Genomic DNA, 22,084 nt, shown 5'->3' on the forward strand with positions numbered 1-22,084 from the left:
GCGTCATTACCAGTGTGGTGTCTCAGCATCAAGGTCCTGGAGCATCGTGTCAGTCCTATTTTTTTTTTTTTTTTTTTTTTTTTTTTTGTATAGTGAATAATGAAACAATTAAGAGAACGTGTTAAATTATCAGGATGGTCACAGCTAAAGATCTCGTGGCCAGGCAAACACGACCGAAGCTTACGCAGATACAGTCACCAACGAAAGAAGCAGGGAAAGTGTCGCCTGAGATGATTTGTAGAGCTCGTCAACTGGCTGGCCAAGGGAATCCACGAGTCCAACTTGGCGTGGATCAAGGATAAAATATGACACAGTCCACTATGAGTCACGTCATTTGTCGCCATTTTCGCTTGCGGCGAATACATAAGAGCCATGTTCAGGCGAATTCTGCAAAACTTTTTTTTTCTGAACGTCTGACAAACTCCCAAAAAGCATTTGGTGAGGCCAAAAAAAAAAAGTTGACACATTGATTAAAGGCTACATTTACCTCACGCATAATATTAATAGTCAAAACATGTTCTGTGAAACCTGCGACAAGCGACATAATGAGCGTTACCAACAGTGCAGAGAAAGTTTCCCGCACCAAATCGCTGGTTACAGTTTGGAAGGGAAATTAGAAGTACGTAAGTTGAACGAAAAACATGATGGTGAATGCTGCCTACTTCCAGGAATGCATTCTGACTCTATCAGAAAGACATTACTCGTTTGCAGGGAGCCAACAAGAATCTTGTTCGGATTCACGTGGACAAAGCGTCCACCCATACTTTCCGGTTTTGCCATGACATGAAGCAGGAAACGGAAATCCGTGTTATTCCGTTTTATGATGTTTATATGAAAACTCCTGACGCAAACACAGTACATTTGTTCTCATTTGGTTTGTCAAAACGGCATCTACAACATAACCTCACTTGCCCATGAAAAACCTGCAGTGATGAATGCGAAAGAATTCCTATGCTGCAACGTAGTTTGTTGCACTGGAAAATCCCGATGGTCGGGCAATAGGTTATAACGCTGATTGTCCGATAGAGCTTAACGAGTTTGGTGGGGTAACTGCGCTTTGAAAAGCGGTAGGATATATCACGGTCAACCTTCTGTCCTGTAAGGTGACCAGATGTCCCGTTTTAGCCGGGACAGTCCCTTATTTTCAACCATTGTCCCGTTTTTTTCTGATTCTCAAACGGGACGCCTAAATGCCCCGTTTTTAAGCAAAAGTGACCCAGGTGTCCCGTAATTATTATTCAAAATATAAATGGTCAGTGCAAATTCCACACTCTTCCGTACCAGCACTCATTGTGAAGGTTAAGCCGTGCCTAGAATTTCTGAATATTCAAATGAGAATTGAGTGTTCTGTGGTTCAGGTGGGAATTGAGTTCGATTTCTGATTGTTCAAGTAGTTAAAAGTATTGTTGGGTAGTACTTAAGTTAGAAACGCTGTCTTATCATTCTTACTTGTGTATTTTGTAAATTGAAAACACGGCTAAGTCCCAAAATACAATGTGGAACACCCTCCCCCGTCGCTGATTCGTAAGCGTCCCGTTTTTGAAAGTAAAAGTTCTGGTCACCTTGTATTTGACGGACGAATATACCAACAACGATCACATGTAAGCTGTTAACCCATTAGAGTAATTATTTATAATTATGTTTGTTCATAAAAAAATGCAATACTAGCGACAATCTTATCTTAAAACTTGTAATGAAGCCTATCCATGTATTGTGGAATGTTTATTGATAATTCCATTATTTTGTAAACATTAATTATCCATTAAATATTGATTAAATTTGTATGTAATGCCATAATTAAAGATTTAAAGTATTTTACTCTTGTTAGAAAAACACAAGTTTACTTACCAACTTTCAACAAAATGAATAAATACCGTACCATAAGTAAAAATTGCAAAATATAATTTCAACAACTCATCTGAAAAGTGTAATTCTTAAATCCCAACTAATCCTTTATACAAAATGCCTGGTAACGAATGGAAGGAACCAAAACCACCCAAACCATTAATAAACAATTTAATAATCAAATAATTTTCTACCAAGGATAGTATACTACAAGTAAGAAAAATATGTAGTTAAAAACCAATAGCTTTAATTATTTTTACATACGTATATTCATTTTAGGTATATAATATTATACTTTACGTTAAGTTGTAATATACGTAATTTCGAAATATTAATAATAATAATAATAATAATAATACATAATGTAAATTTATCAAAATTTCAAATGAAATATTAAGTTAGGATATTTATAGCCCTGAAAAAAATGTCAATACACATATTTACATACACACAACCTCTACATATAACAACAGTGTAACAAGAAGGGCGAATTTACAAGAAATGAATGTCAATCACAGATATAAAAAAATATTTTAAAAATGGCACAAAAACCTGTCTACATCAATACTAGCCAAAAAGTGTAGAGCTTCTATGTACAAGGCAAGATAAAAATCTTTATATATGTACAAAAATATGTACATAAAGTAATATTATGAAAGTAGATTAACTTGACAGTGAAGTGACTATAACAACATAAGTGTTTGTGTACATATTCGGTGGATTAGTTAAACCGGAACACACAGGAACGTCATTCCGGAAAACAATAATCTTAATTATATTGCAGTTTAGTAATAAACTGACTCGTGAGACTAGTGCATCGTAGACGCTACGATAGTTTTCTTTTCAGCCAAATCACTAAACATTTCAAAGTAATAATAAATAATTAAGAATATATGCAAATATATTTAATTGAGAAAGAAAGTTTTCACACTTTCAATAAACTAATTTACGCTAGTTTCTACACCGGGAATACGTAACTTATATACGTAGACATGTTTTCTTTTTGTATATGAAATATGCTGCAGGTTTGTTTATTTGAAAATTAGAGGTCTCGATAGTTTAACCCTTAGAATCCCGGAAAATAATACTGACGAACTGTCAAACATAGTCTTGGGATCCATTGGACCCCACTGGGAGTCCTAGGGTTAAACCTGTCAGCCGGCAACATTGGAGCTCGAGTGACGTGATTTTGCATGCAAAGAACTTTTACTATTTTAAGTACTCTTTAACGCAAGATCAGTGCCATGATCGTTTAGAAGAATGTTTCTGGGACTCGGTGTCCCTTCACACACAACCTTTTTTTAAATTGATTTGCAGAATTTAAACACGGTCGACAAAGCCTGACAGATTATCCTCGCTCTGATTGTGAGCATCCTAGCACAGCAGTTACGGATAAAGATGTCACAGCAGTAAAAATGCTGTAAAAGAGGATCGCCATAGCACATAGAAGGAAATGTAGTCAAGCTTGATGAAATGAACCAACTACAATCAACTCCGTAATTAAAAGATTATCTCGGACTTTCCAAGTGTTGCAGTCGCCGGGACTCAAATGTGGTTATGTCTGAGCAAAAGAAATGATCGCATGGATTGGTGCCGCTATGTGCTTAGAAGATTTTCAAAGGAAAAAAGGAAAGACGTTTATAATATCGTCACAGGTGACAAAACATGAATTTACAAATATAAGCTGGAGCCAAAACAGCACTCGACAGTACGGTATACAGGTAGTGTTCACAAAATGAAACTCCACTTTCTAAAGTTAAACGAGTACGGAGAGTGAGTGAAGTTAGGTTTTTTTCTTTCGCTTTTTCTCTCAGACCGGCCATGTGGCAACCGGTAATCGACCTACAGTAGCAGCTGAGCTTATTACCTTCCGAGCGTCTTGGAAACTTGAGATCTGCCTATCGAAAGTCTTCACTGTCTCACATTCTTCTTCATCATGACAATGCATGGTCACACACAGCAGTGGAAACTTTGGAGTTTCTATAGGAAAGAGTAGAGTCTGTATTCGACCTTACTCAGCTTATTCTCCAGCTTTAGCTCTGTGTGACTTTATTTTCTTCCTAGAACACAGGAAAAAACTTCGAGGACGCCGCTTTAAAATAAATTAAGAGAATATCACAGCGTATAAGAATGAAATTTCTGATATTCAATAATAATAATAATAATAATAATAATAATAATAATAATAATAATAATAATAATAATAATAAATATATGACTAGTAGATTTTAAGAACGAAAAGTGTATTGATGCGTGTGGAGACTATTTTGAGAAATTGTTAAAGATATGATGGTTTTACAGAGCATCTAAAAAGTTTCGGTAGCCCCTCGTATATATATACAACTATAAGCCTGTATAAATGTTAGTTATATACAAGGGTTTAAATTTATATATACACATCCCAAGTAACATTGCTGTATCAACTTTACCTGCACTGAGTTTACCATGTGTATGCGGTCCTTTCACTGAAAAAAACAAGAAATTCTTATAACTTTTGAAAAGAGATCAAGTTGAATTTAAAATGTAAATTCATGAACATCTTCTCAATCTCCAGTTTATGTGACATGAAAAATTGGAGAGTGTATAACACACTAGAATAATATTATCGGGGGTTTGAGAAGTTGATCAACCAAAAATAAAACAAAGTATAATTTGTCCCTCTGATACAAGTACACTGTAAGTTACTTGAGCAAACTCCTACACAAGTTAAAACAAAGTAATACTTTGTCCAACACGTGTAAAAGATAGTATACAGGTTATGGCAAATTTCTCACCAATTTATTTTCCCCACGTTGCTATTGTTCTGTGGTTAATCTAATAGGTCGTCTCCTTTGTAACTGATGTTGAATAAGGACAAAATAAATAAATAAATAAATAAATAAATAAATAACGCCAAATTCAACTCAGTTCCAGATGACAGGTGTCCAAAGTCAACATTTCAAATATGTTAATTATATTCCTCACATTGTAATTCATGAAAATAAAGATGTTTTATTTCGTGTAAGGTGTCCATTGATACGTTTTAAGTAGATTGTATTTACCTAAACCTACAAAGCTGACAATGTTCTCTTCATTTCCTTCTTTGTTCTTCATTTTTCACTGAAAATTACCTTTGTCGATTTACAAATATGTGATTCGGATATAGCCCTCCACAGACGCGCACCCAGATTTTTTCTTTTTTTTGGGGGGGGGGTCCAATATTACAAGCCACTACATCTATGTAATGTTGGACGGGTATTATTCTGCACCCGAAAAGACGATAAATAATTGTAAAATACTTCCATTTATATTTTTAGAAATAAATTATAGAACTATATTGTTTTTTATAAGAGAAAGAGAAGTGTAAGATCAAATTTTGATGCTACAAAAATCATTTCTCTGTTAAGAGTCTTCATCCCGGCGAAATTAAAATACCGCTAATTTTACAGTAATTATGTGATATCTTCAAATAGATAAAAGATAATCGAAATGTGGAACAAGAGCGCCGTAGACAATATTATTTTACATGAGAAACCGTTATCACGACTCACTTATCTGCTTTCGTTTTCGAGCCATTTTGAAAATCGGCATTTATTTTAGCGTTTCTAAACAGCTGAAAACGAAAAGCCGCTAGGTGACTTGTGATAACGGTACCTCACGCAAAATAATATTGCCTAGGGCGCTCTTGTTCCATATTTCAATTATTTTTTATCTATTTGAAGATATCACATAATTAATGTAAAATTAGCGGTATTTTAATTTCGCCGGGATGAAGACTCTTAAGCAAGAACAGTTTCATTGAGAAAGTGTATATATGTATGTTGAGTTAGGAATTCTTTTGTGGGTGGGTCGGACCAGGTGGACCCCGTGTAAGTGCGTCCCTGGCTCTCCCTGATGGTCTAGTGCTAATACACACATCTATGATGAACGGGATACCGATTTCGATTTCCGGTAGAAGAACCATGAAATTTGAACGCATTACGATGATTCTTAATCAACAAAAACTATTTGAAAATGTTTACTACGTTTTTCTTTTTCTTTCTTTCTTTTTTTTCCATCCATCAAAAGTGACATGCGCCAAATGTCGGCAAGAGATGACTACTAAAATATTCACATGCTGAATCAAGACAACTGGGGTCTGGAATTCAGGTTCGAATTCAGGTTCAAGTCTGATATCACAATCTCGAACCTTCGGATCTAACAAGGAATGCATACCACTGCTATTATGTGTCTATTGTCGAATTTTGTAGAAAATATTCTTTGATTTGTTGTGAACAAATAAATTAATTAATTAAAAATCAATCAATAAATAAATAAATTATAACCTAGTTTTAGTCTATGTTAAAATTTGATTATTAAGTTCACACTAGTGGCCCTCATAAGATTGTAATGTTACTGCGTACGTCTGTTACTCCACCATATTTCCTGAACGAAAGCTATTTTTTAAATTCCGTTTTTTGTTTGCAATAACTAACTAGAACGGTTATGTTGCCCGAATTCGTTAATAGAGTCAATCCGTTAACGACGTTCATAGGTAACGGTAACTTTAACGATGAACATCCATATTAAATTTTTACTATAAAAAGGCGTATAATTCTGGAATGTTTGAAGTTATATATTGTACCGCTAGATAGCAGCACAGATGCTTTCAGCAGTTGCCACCTACCGGATGAAATTCTAGCCTCTTTACTTTCTTCAACAGAGTTTTAATTTTTATTGCAACTCCCTCCAAAGTATCATTGGTTAAATATTCCGAGTAGATTATCAGGAGAAAAACTTCAAAAGAGAAGCAGGGCTTTCTGTTTTTTTTTTTTTTTTTTTTTTCAATATTGTACAGATTAAGGCACATCGTAAAATTGGTAGCAAAATGAATTAAAATGGAAGCAAATGGAAGTTTCTGGGCATTTTATTGGATGAAAAGCCATAGTCATTTGGAACTCCTAAGAATCCCATGTTAAAAAAGAGGAAAAGAATATAAAGAAGAACGAGAAAAGATTCTATGTCGGTAACATCATGCTAGGTAACAAATGGATACTTTGGTTTGAAAGAAGCAAAGAAAATAAATGTTCATTTTGTTTTGTAGGCTACCATTATTGTTATTATTACATAATGTTACATGAAAAACAATCTCCTAAGTTTTGACCTTTAACAATTGAGTCATTCTCATGACCTTGCGTAGGAAGGTTTTATATGTTTTACGTAACAAGGGCAACTGCTTAGCTCTTATTCAAGAGAATAACCGTGACCGTCATGTATGCGAATAACAAAGAAAAGCTATCTAGTTTTATATCTTAAGAAATTCAAAAATAAAGCTCGCCAATGGGTACTGCTCTGTGCTAATCGACATTGGTTACATTCGTTAATTTACTTATCCCGTATCCAGTGGCGGCGATTGGACGTTAAAAGTGGTGGGGCAAGACATGATCTGAATATTTGTATATCAATGTTAATAAACAGATTTCCCTGGTTGAAACTATATACATTAATAGGCCATTTCAGAAAAGTGGGGGGGGCAACTGACCCCCTTTGCTCCCCCTAATCGCCGCCCATGCCCGTATCATCACTATATCTTAATATCAGCTCACTAGAACATCTTTTTCATACCGATTTCCAAAGTGCGTTCGCAGCGCATATATCCTATTAAGGTATGTGCCTCCTTCCATTTTAGGGACTGTATACACCTTCCAAACCACATGAGCTCCCAGCACGGAGCCGACCCTGGATCGCAAGAGGCTCGTGCCCTCTGACTCTGGCTTGGGCCCCCACAGAACGTCAGTTTCTCTGCTTGAATCCTTTACTTCGATACATTACAATGAAGCACACCCACATTTTTGCCTCTTTCCTCCACAACGTTGTATAGAAATTGGTGTCACTAGTTCTTAATTGGAATCAAGCCAGAGAATCGAACCAGGTGCATATACCATTAGCATATTCACAAGGGAAGCATGACTGATTGAAAAGCGACTTGTTTTCAAACCAATAAATCATCATAATAGATATTATACCACTATTGGCAGGTCACTTCCCACAACTGAGAAGCTTCCATACTCCATGGTCTTCAGCTAACCACTTCGTCTTCACGTATGATTTTTCTGTTTTGATATCGCCCATCAATTGTAGAGTTTTCTTCGCCCCCTTTCTCTCTTTCCTGCCACCATACCCTCTAGAACGTCCCTCAAGATATGGATTCAATGTACTTTGTTACACAATGTACTTTGTTCAACCTTCAAAACCCCAGGACAATTGACCGTGAAAATTTTTTTATAGGCGAAAAATTTGAGTGATTTTGATTAGGGAAAACATACGTTGTTCACCCATAAAGCAAAATTGATACGGTCAATCGTCCTGGTGTTTGAAATTTGGATTCTGTGTAACAAAATACGTGAATTCATACCCTGGGATTCGAAATTTGGATTCTGTGTAACAAAATACGTGAATTCATACCCTGGGATTCGAAATTTGGATTATGTGTAGCAAAATACGTCGAATCCACAGCCTGGGGTTTGATACTTGGATTCTGTGTAGCAAAAATACTTCGAATCCATACCCTGGGGTTTGAAATTTGGATTCTGTGTAACAAAAATATGTCGAATCCATACCCTGGGGTTTCGAAATTTGGATTATGTGTAACAAAATACGTCGAATGCAATACCCTGGGGTTTCGAAATTTGGATTCTGTGTAAAGAAAAGAATACGTCGAATCCATACCCTGGGGTTTCGAAATTTGGATTCTGTGTAAAGAAAAGAATACGTCGAATCCATACCCTGGGGTTTCGAAATTTGGATTCTGTGTAACAAAATACGTCGAATCCATACCCTGGGGTTTGAAATTTGGATTATGTGTAACAAAATACGTCAAATCCATACCCTGGAGTTTGAAATTTGGATTATGTGTAACAAAACACGTCAAATAAATACCCTGGAGTTTGAAATTTGGATTCTGTGTAACAAAATACGTCGAATCCATACCCTGGGGTTACGAAATTTGGATTATGTTTAACAAAATACGTCGAATCCCTACTCTGGGGTTTGAAATTTAGATTCTGTATAACAAAATACGTCAAATCCATATCCTGGGGTTTGAAATTTAGATTCTGTGTAACAAAATACGTCGAATCCATACCCTGGGGTTTCGTAATTTGGATTCTGTGTAACAAAATACGTCGAATCCATACTCTGGGCTTTGAAATTTGGATTATGTGTAACAAAATACGTCGAATCCATACCCTGGGGTTTGAAATTTGGAATCTGTGTAACAAAATATGTCGAATCTATATCCTGGGTTCTGGGACACTGAACTTTTATTTTTGTGTGTGTGACTGTGTTATTGTACTTTTTACATGCCACCAAAGGCTATTTGTGAAAGTTGAATGAAAATGGTGAGCAGCATAGTATTCGCAGTACATTGCGTAGCATTTCTGAGTAAACCTCACAGATTAATAGTGTTTTCGTAGATGAACCTAAAATATAATTATACTCAAAATGGAAATATCCAAATATTGCAAAGCGACAAATGTCGCACTGAAACTGGATTTTCATAGGATATTGATTTGCCAGAACAAAGTACCGGTACGTTCCGGCCCACTTTAAATCTTGACCTTGTAAATTAAGTTTCAGGCTAAAATAAATTGCCAGGAATTGAGATGTGCTAACTTCCTATCATCCAGTTAGAAAATCTAAAAAAAAAAAAAAAATCCGATTTTACGCTCTTAAAATATTGTAGCCTTCATTAAAATAGATTTTAAGAAATATTACTAGATTGGTCAAAAGGTCTCAAATATATGCCTATATGTATAGTTAGTACAGAAATTGCAAGTGTAACATTAAAGTATGAACTTGAAAATAGTAAGAAATAGTTGCTGTCTATTTAGAGAAGAATCAAGGTTTCTGAATGTTTATTTAAAGCAAGGTCTATATGCACTGAAATTACAGTTATTTAAAGAATAAAACATATGTTTAAGTTTCACACGCAAGGCATTTTTTAATATTAAATCTATGAGAAACTGGTAAATCTCTTACGTAACGTAATTACCGAGAAAAAACCCTGAGAACACACTTTCTTCCTCGTAAAAGAATACAAATATACTGAAAGGAAAAATGGTATCTTGTGTTCCATTTAGTTTTATTAATACAAGAGAAATTTAATGCGTTTTACACTGGTTTTAATTTTCATATTTACCTAGGTAGATATACAGGGTGAGTCATAAAGGACGTTACAACTTTGAAAGCATACAAAAATGTATTGAAATAACTTAGAGAATCAATATATGGATTGACGAATAAGCGTTTTTATTAAAGAGTTTTATTGGAACAAAACCCAGTAATTATAACAAGACATTAATCAAGAATGTATTTACCGACGACCTGCCGACCAATTCGTTGATCCCGTTCTACCAAAAATCGCCCAGCCTGGTGTTCAGCCAGTTTTTGAGGTTCTTTTCGTCGTTAAAAGTAACGCCCTCATTTGGTTAGATATTGAACGCAACAGGTGGTAATCGGTTGGCGTCAGATCCGAAGAGTATGGCGGATGCTGAAGAACCTCTCGCTCGAGCTCTTGGAGTGCGACTTTGATGAATTGTGCAACATGGGGTTTGGCGTTGTCGTGAAGGAGAATGGTTTGGCCTTGTCGATTGGGGTCTCTTCAGCTGAAGTGCCTTATCTACGCGGCACAGCTGGGCAATATAAACTTCCTTGTTGACCGTACTAGCGTGCCTGACTTAAAACTTAGGGGATTCTCGCAAGCGGGAAATAATTACACAGGAACTACCATATGCACTCTACATAAGTATTCATGTTTCACAACTTTCTAGTACTTAGGAGCGTGACGCCATTTGCTGAGAGATATTTTTTTTAATTGTCAGCGCTCGTCATCTAAAACTTTGCTGCTCCATGAGCTGTTGTTCAACTTGTAAAAATCGTTTGTGTGAAATATGTAGACAAAGACTTCAATATTTAACGCTGATCGGATATTATAATGAAAGTCTCATGCCCACTATTTCTATTCTAGTAAGTTGGCAGCACTGAACGTTACACGATTTTCATTTGAAGTCTTTGTGGTTAGTAGTCATGGAACGCCGAATGCCGAATGATCGTCATCTGTTTTCTGTACGGTGGAAATGGAGCGCTCATCATATTTGTAATGAGTTTTCACTGAAGGCTGTTCCGTTGTGAAGGTGTGCATTCCTACCCGTGCAGAAAACAGATGACGATCATTCGCTATTTGGAGCCCCGTGACTAACCATAAAAACAACAGATGAAAATCGTGTAACGTTCAGTGTTGCCAACTTACTGGAACAGAAGTGACGGACGTTTCAAAAGTTGTATTCTTTGTGGGACATCCTTTATGACAATTTCTTGTGTACTAGAATTGAGTACCCTTTAAATGTTGTAACACACAGAAAATGGGTATTTTTTTTTTTAACCTTCTTTTATGACCTGCTCACAATAATTAAAGCTTTTGAATATAATAAGTAACTTTAACATTTGCGGGGGGGGGGGGGAGATCCGCACCCAACCATCCTTTAGATTCATCACTCTTACTCCTGTTTTCACAGATATATCGATAAGGTTGCGTATGAGATAAGAGGAGACAAAGTTCTCGCGATACGTTTCGAGACGAGACAAATCTCTTCCAATAGCAACCGATACGATTTTTCCTAGGAAAGAGGTCATTTTCAGGACACATTTTCGAGACGAAACAGCGTCAACTTTTGTCTCCTATACACATCTCTAGATGTTAAAACTCGTGAAACCTGGTCTAGGGCTCATGACGTGCACGGAAACAGAAACAATAAAATTTACGGGCCACCAGACTAAACTTTCTAGTTTCAATTTCTTACACTAAATCATCTTATGCTGCAGATATTACTGAATCGTTTATTTGTGATTGTTGATTTGTGAAAGTTACAAGGCTATTCGGAAATCTTCTTCCGAAGGAAACTCACTCTTGAAAGTAAACTACCCCATGCGAATTTTTGCGGGAGAAATGAGTTATACCACGTTATCAGGTTACCAATGAAACATTTATTTATTGATGGAATATCAACAAATTCGTTCGAGTCGTTCTCTACAAAATCATGTGATGGAAACTCACCCAAGTATAAACTACCCTGTATGCTAATATAAATAAAAATCGTTAAAAGTTGTCGTCTTCGAGAGAATTGCAATGTTTGATTTCCATCCTTCAGTACACTACCCTTATTTTGAAAGGTAGGACGAAAATTCGAAAAGAAAAAAACTTATAGAACCTTTTAAAAATCTGAAGTTTAAAATGTGGTTCGGATTTGTTGAACGGAATGGCATCTAAGTGAATGTGCATGCATCGGGAAAAACGGGCACGTATACATTAAAAAAATTCCTTTTACATACCTTTCACGGTATGTATATATCTGTTGAACACCTCTGGTGCATAGGGTCTTTGGTTCAATCCCAACTCGCGCCAAGTGAGCTTTGTGGTGGACAAATGCCGGGTTTTCTCGAGGTTCTCCAGTTTCCCCTCACTTTCTCCATTCCACCATTTCATTCATTTCTCATCATTACCTTCTCCTTTAGGCTAGCTGGCATAAATCTGCAACGTAAAACTTAAAGATTTCATTTCTCTCAAATCTGTTGAAGTCTCTAATTCAATTACCATACTTCCTTCTTTTCTATGGTAGCTCATAAATAAAAATAAAAAGGGATCGTTTGGTTCTGTTTCGCAAATTCCGTATCACCTGGTCGTGGACACAGACCTGAGTCTAACTCTTAGGATCCCATACAGTTATTCTACAAGGGAAGCATGCAAAGGTGTCAGAAGTGTTCATTCCCGACTCTAGCAATGACAAAAGTTATTTAAATGTGGGGTCAGAAGGAAATAATAAAGAAATGATGACTAAGGGCATGAAACGTGGAAGAGTGAAGATGGATAAAACCCTGCAACTTGGGAAAACCATTCCATGTCTATATTCTAGCAATTGATAAAACCCCGACCTTCAGCTAAAAGTTGAAGAACAAAGAACTGACGTCCAGATGTCCTACTGCTGGTCGTAAGAAGAGTTCACTAGGAAGAAATAGAATGTTGAGATTCTTGTGCACACGAGCGCAATAAGTAAATAACCTTGCCTGAGCTTAAGTGAATGCGAGTCTCACTGAGGACAGTGACTCTATCCTGAGCCCGATTTCGAAAAACAGTCGTTATAACCTTACATGCACGAATCGTACTTGGTAGATTCTGATGAGTTTTGCAAGTTTATTCATGTTAATATACCTATTAGAGGGTTAAAGACTTTACGTAGTTAGATGGGAAGCGTACAATTGTATTAGTAAAAATAGGCCCAGGGCCGCCCACAGGGGGGATGTATGGCGCAAGCTGCGCCATTGAGAAAAATTTTGGGGGGGAGGATTTTACTCTACTTTCGAACTAGCAATTTTACTGTCGGAATAGCATTAAAACACGATTTTGAGAAGCTAATTTTCAAAAATTTTCCGGGGTGAACCCCCGTACGCCCTGCTTCGAAACTCGATGAATGAAGTACCGCGTAAGTAGCCGTATGTAAGAAAAGGTTGGTTCGTTTTAAGAGATTAAAAATGAAATCTTTAAGTTTTACGTCCCACGCTTATGCAGGTTAGGCTAAAGAAGACGGTGATAATGAGAAATGAGTGAGATGGTGGAATGAAGAAAGTGGGAGGAAACGGGAGAACCCCGAGAAACCCCACGAGCACGGTGTTTGTCCACCACAAAGTCCACACGGCGCGAGCTGGGGTCGAACCAGGGACCCCAAGCACCGGAGGTGAACGCTCTACCACTGAGCCACCGCGCTCCCTATTTTTAAGAGAGAAGGGCCGCCCACAGGAGGGATGAATGGTGCAAGTTGTGCCATCGAGAAAAAAATTGGGGGGAATAAAAAAATTGGGGAAGAATTTTACTCTAATGTCGAATAAGTAATTTTGTTGTCGTCAGAATAACATTGGAACACGATGCGATTTTTTTTTAAATCTCGAGAATGAATCCCCCTACCCCCTGCTTAGAAACTCTATGAATGAAGTACCGCGCAAGTTGCTATATGAAAGGATGGCGCCAAGTTCTGGTGAACAACAGATACAAACACTCAAGGAATCACTTTCAAATTTAGATTTGAAACTTGCCTATGTTGTCTGTTGAAAATTATAAAGTAGTTTGACATAATTGTGAGCTAGTGGTAACCATACAGACAACAGCCAACTTTCAAATCTAAATTTGAAGTGAGCCAGTGAGTGTTTGTAACTGTTGTCCACCAGAACTTGGCGCCTATTTTTGTGATTTCAATTCTTTTTAAGGCCACTCGTACTTGGCTCTTTTACAGGAATGTTTTTTGCTGGATATCACTTCTTTTTGTAGGCTAATTTCGAAGATAACATTTTCTTTTGGTATCAAACTCAATAACTTGTAACTTGCGTCTTACTTTTCATGTACAAGGGAATTATATCAATATTTTGTAAAGAAAAAATAATACTACTAATTGTAAAAAAAGAATACCTGTGCCATACACAGTGTGTAGAAGTTTTTATAGCTACCCTTCAACATTCTTATAGAACATATTTAGTATTGTACACTACCAAGACTACTAATAAAAGTAATGCCATTTTTATAATTACTACTGCCCCTACTAACTGCTACACTGGGCAATTGTTTTTAGAGGACTTGCGTTTTGAGGAGGGAAGAGATTATTAGTTTTGGGGGGAGTGCGCCATCAGCTTTGGGGGAATGGGCACCCCTGAATAGGCCTAACAAGAAATCAGTAGCAACACTTCTTTTATATAGGCTATTAGAAATTTAACAAATAAAAGTGCCTATATCAGTAGCCTAGCTTCATTTCCTATGTATCTACGAGCATTTTGCTTTGAGTTCTTTTGCAAAGTTTTTGTTATAATAACGTAACTAATAAATCTAGAATAACCTGAAAATTTATGTAGATTTTTTTAATGGCTAGATGAATGATAGAATAGACCAATGCTTCCCAGTTACTTCAGGTAGTGAGCTTAGGTCAGGGGCGGATCCAGGACGGACTTCTGGGGGGATTGTAATACTGCTACTTAGAGCTACTTTTAAGAGCTCCAAACTCTAGGATGGGTTTTATTTATATATAAAATTTAAAAAAACTTTCCTCTTCTGGATCCGCCTGGTATATTGGGTCCCTGGTATATCATTTTTTCTCCCACCGGGAATCGAACATTGGACCACGTGCGATCATAACATTAGAATAGCCATCTTTGGATTTCAATCTTTGAATTAATAAAGTAAAAATAGAAAAGTCGATCTATGAGTAATTTCAAAACAAATAGCACAGACTGAACAGTTGTTACCATAAGATGTTGTTTAGCCTTAGAACGTACATCGTCCTTCCCGCAGGACGTAACGTCCTAAAAGTCCTACAACGTTATCTATAAATTAGAGTACCGTACTTTGTATGCGTCCAGCAGGACACAAAGTTCTCCTGATTGCAAGAGCATGATCTCTAGTTTTAGCGCAAAAAGGAATCATGTCCAAACGACTGTTAGTTCAATAATGGCGAGATGTTTTCTAAAGTTGATCGTGTGTACGTTTACGCTCCTTTTTTTGATCCACTAAATACCAATCATGTGTGGAATAGAGCGAATTTCGGTGATAATTAGGAAACACTAAACTTACTCTTATATTGTTTATTGTATATTTTAAAATGTGTACTGCTGGAAGGTTTCCGTCCTTCCGGAAGGACAAACTCGCATTCTTTCCACTATGGAGGTGTGTACTGCCGACAGGACGGTGACTCGTATACAGAAGTCCTTCCGGAAGAGTCTTCCTGCAGGACATATGCTTGTACGTTCTATTATTAGGGGACAGATAGGAGGACCATGATATTATAAATATTTGTATAAGCATAAGTCGCCAATTACGTAAATAACTGAAACTGCCTCTGATCAAAGAACTCCAGAAAATTTTCTGGCAATGTTACTGATAAACAGGTCAGTAATATTCAAAAATGAATGGTAAATTGAGAATGGTGATTCAGTACCTGCATACCGTCTTTCGGTATGTCTTTTACTTTTCCAGACGGAGAAGAATCTTATTCTCAAAGTAGACACTTGAGGCGTCATTGACTGATAGGTCACAACATTGAAAATGGGTGAGCAAATTGATTATGATGATTTGCAAATGTGGCCTTAGTCTTTGCGGGGCCAAGGACAAGTGATCCCCGCGGGGCCCGTCGTCAGTTGCACGTTACAATATCACACACAAAAAGTAAAAGTGTCAATGACAGAATATCGCCGACCAAAATATCATCAAGAAAATAACGAAATATTCTCGAGTTCATTTGTGTCTTTATTTACAAATGGCAATATTACAGAGAGCTACTTAACAAAGTAAGCAATATGTCGTGTACAGTTCAGAATAACGGAGTAACTGAATACTTGGTTTTTCAAAAACTTTTCTTTGATTTTTGTTTTTGCTTCCCGTGAGTTTTGTAAAATCATTTTTTAATATTTCTTTGGAGATGACTCCCGAATGCTAAATTGTAAGAAGCTAGAAACTAAATACTCCGTTGATAAATAACCTCTCTAAGATAACTATATTTCCAGTACCGTTGTGGTAGTTGAACTTGAATCTGGGATATGCAGTCGATTGTTGTCCTACGCTTTAGCCTTTTTTACGAGATCAAACCAACGTACTTAAGATTCATATCAGCTAGTGATCTTGAATTCAATTCCCGGTAGGAAAGCATCACAATTTTAATGTATTACAGAGGTTCGAATTCAACCTTAAACTGTAGGTCCACGTCTCGTATAGCCTTGGTGCTGAAAAGTAACGCTAAATTTCAACAAACAAACAAAAAAAATCTGGCAAAATGAGACATTGACAGTCTGCAGACTCAAAAAAAGAGCACGGGGAGATGTCCACTAGGAACCACTCGCAAATATAGGAAAATAATTATCTGGATCAAATAGCAAATTTCTCATGACAATAAGGCATTGCAGTGACAGAGAATCGATCATATTGCAAGAAATAATGATGATAGGTGAGAAAAAAGCAATGACACAAGAGAGGATAAGAAACGTCCTTTTTATAAGGTGCTGTGGTTAAATCAAGAAGCACTGGATTAATGTGGAAAAAAATTGCTAAAATATAGGTGATGGTGGAGAAGAGTTTAAGAGACATCCATCCAGCAGTGAATTGAGAATAATTCACTTTCTTAAATATAATTTGTTTTCAGAATATAATGGGATATTTTGAGTCTCGATATACTTTTCCATTAATCATTGACAAAATCAGTCAAATCGGAATTATTATGATTTTGATTAGTTAATTCTTTGCTATAATTAACATCACTTATTTATAGCCAGAGACGTGAACAAGAGGGAGGTTATAGGAGTCCGAACTCCCCAAGAAGTCCCAAGTTTTACTTAAATTTAGTCTAATTTTCGAGATGATTTTACAAATTCTAATGTAGCTTCTTCTCATATTGAATTGGATCCTCTGAAATAAATTCCTATAGGGTAAACAGGCTGGTTAGTTTATCGGGAGTTTTAAATTCGTTTCACTACAGAGGCTTTATGAAGTAGGACTAGAGATTAATGTGGAATGCGAATCACGTAAGATTTCACCAGGAATTGAACCCAGTTTTCTGTGTTAATAATAAGCCAGGAACGATTTCAATAAGATGAATGGGAATATCAGAAACTATTATGACAATAGTAGTCAATATAACATTATGTTATACAAATACTTCTTCCCTAGGAAGTGGAAATCGCAAGCGCAATACTATTTTTGCTTCCTCGAAGTCAAAAAGCTTGGATTGATGACATCACAAAACACTTCCCTGATAGGTACTGATCTGCAGAAATAGAACAGACTGAATTGAAGGGCAATGGAACATACTAATACACTGGTTGCTTAGATGAAGGAAATATTTTTATTCATAGTGCAAGTGTTGGTAAACATGAAAATGAACTACTTGTAGATATGTAATCGGTTTGACCATTCAGGATTCTCTAAGTTTTAGGATTTTAGTGAATTTGTTGTCCAGAAATGTTTAGAAAAAACAAGAATATTACCCGGAAGAGCGGGTCCCTTGGTAGTTGCAAGGTTTACCCTACGTAAAGGCCTCCACTGCTGATTTGTTGGGGGCAAAAACGTTCACAAAAATATGTCATAGGCTGAAAAGAAGAAAAGAAACAAAAATTGTTCCGGATTACAGATGGTTATTGTTGATTTTTTGATGGCGCCCAGACATAGTGACCACTAACACGTTGACAATTTCGTTTTAATTTTAAAAATCTTCCTTGTGATGTATATTTTATATTTGTAGCCTCCAGACATGTATGTTCGAGGCACTTATTTATATAATCGTAAGTGGTTTTGGAGATTTTTTTTTTTTAATAGGGAAGAGTAAACATATTTGAGAACTGTAAGTTGATGTGTTTTTAGTAAGGAGTAACGGTTCAAGAAACGTCTTTTTCGTAACAGGTTTTATAGTAGTCCTTAAGGGATTTTTCTCATTAATTTTCTCCCTAGAGCCCTAAATAAACATGTTTACTGCAGTGGCGGCTTTAGCGGGTAGGCCGGGTAGGCACGTGCCTACTCAAAAATCTTGAAAATATATAAACAATAAAAAGTACAATAAAGAGTAAATATATTTTCCACTATTAATATTAATGGTAGATAATTATTTAACAAATAGCATCAACCACTACAGTAAAAGTAATTTCCTACTGTCATTAATCAATCAAATTTCTATATGTATTCATAATCGAGAAGGTAAGCCTACACAAAATTAATATAATAAAACCGCCCCTAGTTTACTGAGGGAAAAAATTAAAATAACGACCCTTTCGGAAAACGACTCAAAGGTTTTATTTCTATTTCGTAGGTAAATGTTTAATTAGTAATGCATAGTACTATTCGTTCATTCCAAAAAAAAAAGTAGCTTATATATCGGATGTTTTTTTTTGTTTTGTTTTTTTTTAATGAGGATTATGGATGAAAGAGATCGAGGTGGTTTATTCATATTCCATTAATAATCTTACAGCATAACATAACTCACTTTAATTTGAACAAGTTTGAATGGCAAGTTATTGGCTGGATAAGGTTCTTCAGAACAATTTCTCTCCAAAATTCATTTATTTTCTAAAAGTATCTTTTTTCCTATTTTGTTTTTATTTCATAAATAAAGGCTCAATTACCAATAGTTTAATGCAATGCAAGTTACCAGTGTTGGCAACAGGTGTCTCCGTAAAACATCTAAATAACAAAATGTTGCTAAAAGTGGATAAATCCTTTAAACGTATAGCTAATAAAATTTAACAACTTTCTCTTAGCATTTTAACATTCCGTTTCAATTTTGTTTTGTTTTAATGGCTTAATTTTTAATGTATTTTTACTTCTCTGTTTTTCAGTTTTATCCTGAATTTTCAATCCTCAGGATGTGTCGACCACTGACCTTATCGTGATGAGGGCAAATAGCCCCACAGCTGACGTCCATATTACATAAACATCCAATCAATCAATAAATCAAGATTTAACAATTAATCAAGCAGAATATTTAAGAGTTCTGCTATATACATGAAACCTACGGTAATTCTTCTTGGTATTCTCAAATAAAGCACTTTCACCCTTAAATTGCGCTTAATTTGCAGCACGCTTAAATAGAATACTGCTTAATAGAGGGTACAGAGTGTATACGGTGTAGAATACAACCAATAAAAGGCAAAAAAATTAAATGAAATCGTTCAGTTTAACGTCCAACGATTATGTCCCTTAGGCTAAGGGAGACAGTTCATTAGGACAAGTGAATGATAATGGATGAATTCGTGAAATGAGAATGTGGGAGGAAACCGGAATACCCTGAAAAAAAACACGAAAACAATGTTGTCCATCACGAATTTACTTGGTCGATAATCGAATCAGGGACCCCAAGCACTAGAGGTACCACTGGGCCACCGTGTCTCCCTCAGAAAGAAAATAAAGATAGAAGAAAAGGTAAAAAGAAAAAAAGTTATCTACTAATTGGTAGGTTTTCATTGGAGAAAGTTTTGGGAAAATGTCTATACAGAGATGTGTACATATTAAATTTATAAATATTTAAATAATAACATAACGGTGAAACACGATTTAGTTTAATAAAAAGGGGGACGAGAAATTTTAGTACGGTACACAATATTTTTTTTAAATTTCTCTTTAATATAGTAATGCAATGTAAAAAAATATATATAGCTCAATGGTGCCACCCCCCGTTATGTCCATGACACCTTCCCCCGCAATTGTCTATCCATAAGTGTTCTTCCGTGAAAAAAAATCTTTCGATTAATTTTTACACCCCCTCAAACATATTTATATAGATTTTTAACCCCCCCAAATATTTCATTGACGCAGTTTGCGTCATAGCCCCCCCTGTGGGCACCCCTGTATAGCTTCACGTAGGATTCGAACCGCATGAACTCCTACCAAAAATCGAAGCCGGATCTCCCACGTCTAAGCCATATACGCTAATCACATAACCACTAGGAAGCATCTAGTACGAGATATGTTTCGTATACTAGGTGGAACGGAGAGACAGAATTTGTAGAACGGTATTTATTCCTGGAAAGAACAATCATGTTAAATATTCAATCTGAAAAGATCGAAACACAATAGAATGAAAATTGTACTTACGGATTTTTTCCTTGGCATAACACGTTGATAATATAAGAAGAACAAAGATAGCTAGATGTTGTAGCATGTTTATTCTTAAGTAACGCAACTTCCTCGAGATATTGCACGTAACTACTGTATAACTGCTCAGCTAGACGGTGTGAGGCAGAATGTAAGCTTCAATGTTTCTCAGTAATTCCCGCACTTCACACACGTAACCTCTTCGTCTGCTTCCCTCTGGCAAGTAGTATCAGTATACATTAAAAAATCTGGATGACCTTGCATAAGATATTAACGTTTTTTATATCCGTATAACAAAATACGTAAAGACCTCGAAAAAAACGTTGAAGCTGTTATGCAGACGGAGTAAATAATGCCGAGTATATGCAGAATACACTAAACCAAATAAAAGCGAAACAAAAAAAATTGAAAGTGGTTTGTCCTCTTGAGGGAAAAAAAAAACTCGTGTTTGTTAGCCGCTAACTGATGAAGTAGGAGAAAGACAGAGCTATACATGTAGGGTATGTTCGCTTTCAATTTCAAAAACAGAAAACTAGCATTGGGTGGTATTAGACAATCTATAATTGAAACTTTTTTTTTTCTTTTTTTGTAATATAAGAGCAGGTAATCGCTGCAAGGAGGTTCCTACATTCCAATCAGGAACTAGGAAATAACACCACTGACACACAAACCCATTTTCCTTTTAATTTCAACACAAGAAAAATCCCCATACAGATGCACTTAACCTTAAATAAATATAAACAAATTAATTAAAATAGCACTTGTTTAAATATATTATTAATAATACGTAAGAAATACAATGGCTAATGCTAACTTTATGTGACTGAATCTGCGTAATTATCTTGTATGAAGAAATATTAAGAGATAATTTCTCTGTTGTTGGTTTGCCATATAGTTGCGACATCCTTTCAACAGGAAGCATAAGAACCACCTTCATAAGGAAGTCACATGGTCAAGCCGTTGCTTGGATTCTCTTCATTTCTTCATCTCACAAAGAAAGAGAAAAATATGTTTATACTGCTTTACAGATCGAAAAGAGATCTGTGTTTGGAGAAAAGCAGTTCCCAGTAACCAGTGAATAGTTTTCAAGATTTTTTGTGGTAAAGAAAAATCCTTCTTGCGTGCTATTGCACTTCTGTTCCTTATAAACCGCTTTTCCATTAATGATGTTGTATCTTCCTGTTTCCTGTAAATGTATTTATTTTCGTATCATATGAAGAAAAACTGCCAATATACAGTTTTGCATATTTGCTTCAGGTCTACATTGTTGTTACATTAAGGAACTGCCAACTTGGCACAAATCTATAACTGTTTATCTTCATTTTCACAAATTTAGCTTAAATCAACAGTACGGTATTTATAGAGAGGACATGCCAACTTGTAGGTCCGCATACTAGGCTGAAATTTTGAACTGTCAATCTTAGGTAGTTTTGCAGATTTGGTTCATATCAATATTATTGACAGCAAAGAATTGTCAGATAACAGTGGTCATAAATTTGGCTCAGATCTAGAATTGCCAATTTAAAAGTTTCAGTGATTTAACTCAATTCAATACTTTTTACCAATACTAATTTGCACTTTCACAGATTCTGATTTTATCAATATAGTTTGTAAAAG

General features: G+C 35.9%; 2 protein-coding genes across 4 annotated transcripts in view; one reads left to right on the forward strand and one right to left on the reverse strand.

Annotated features, from left to right (window-relative positions):
• The window catches only part of LOC145693525 (protein takeout-like), a 43,952-nt gene extending 23,126 nt beyond the window's left edge, over positions 1–20,826 (reverse strand). The window contains exons 1-2 of one of the 3 annotated variants that reach the window (XM_081769592.1): positions 20,468–20,826; positions 4,275–4,310 (exon numbers count right to left, since the gene is read on the reverse strand). In XM_081769592.1, the coding sequence (XP_081625718.1) occupies positions 4,275–4,310; positions 20,468–20,534 (103 nt within the window). In that variant the 5' untranslated portion in view covers positions 20,535–20,826. Of the gene's footprint in view, positions 1–4,274; positions 4,311–4,886; positions 4,954–20,467 lie in introns of those variants that run through there. The other 2 variants (XM_081769594.1, XM_081769595.1) reach the window with 2 other exon arrangements.
• The window catches only part of LOC145693526 (protein takeout-like), a 212,333-nt gene that overhangs the window by 58,621 nt on the left and 131,628 nt on the right, over positions 1–22,084 (forward strand). The window lies entirely within an intron of this gene.

The sequence above is a fragment of the Thermobia domestica genome, chromosome 8 (genome assembly GCF_964235325.1).
Source record: "Thermobia domestica chromosome 8, izTheDome1.hap1.1, whole genome shotgun sequence".
Classification (NCBI taxonomy): Eukaryota; Metazoa; Arthropoda; class Insecta; order Zygentoma; family Lepismatidae; genus Thermobia; species Thermobia domestica.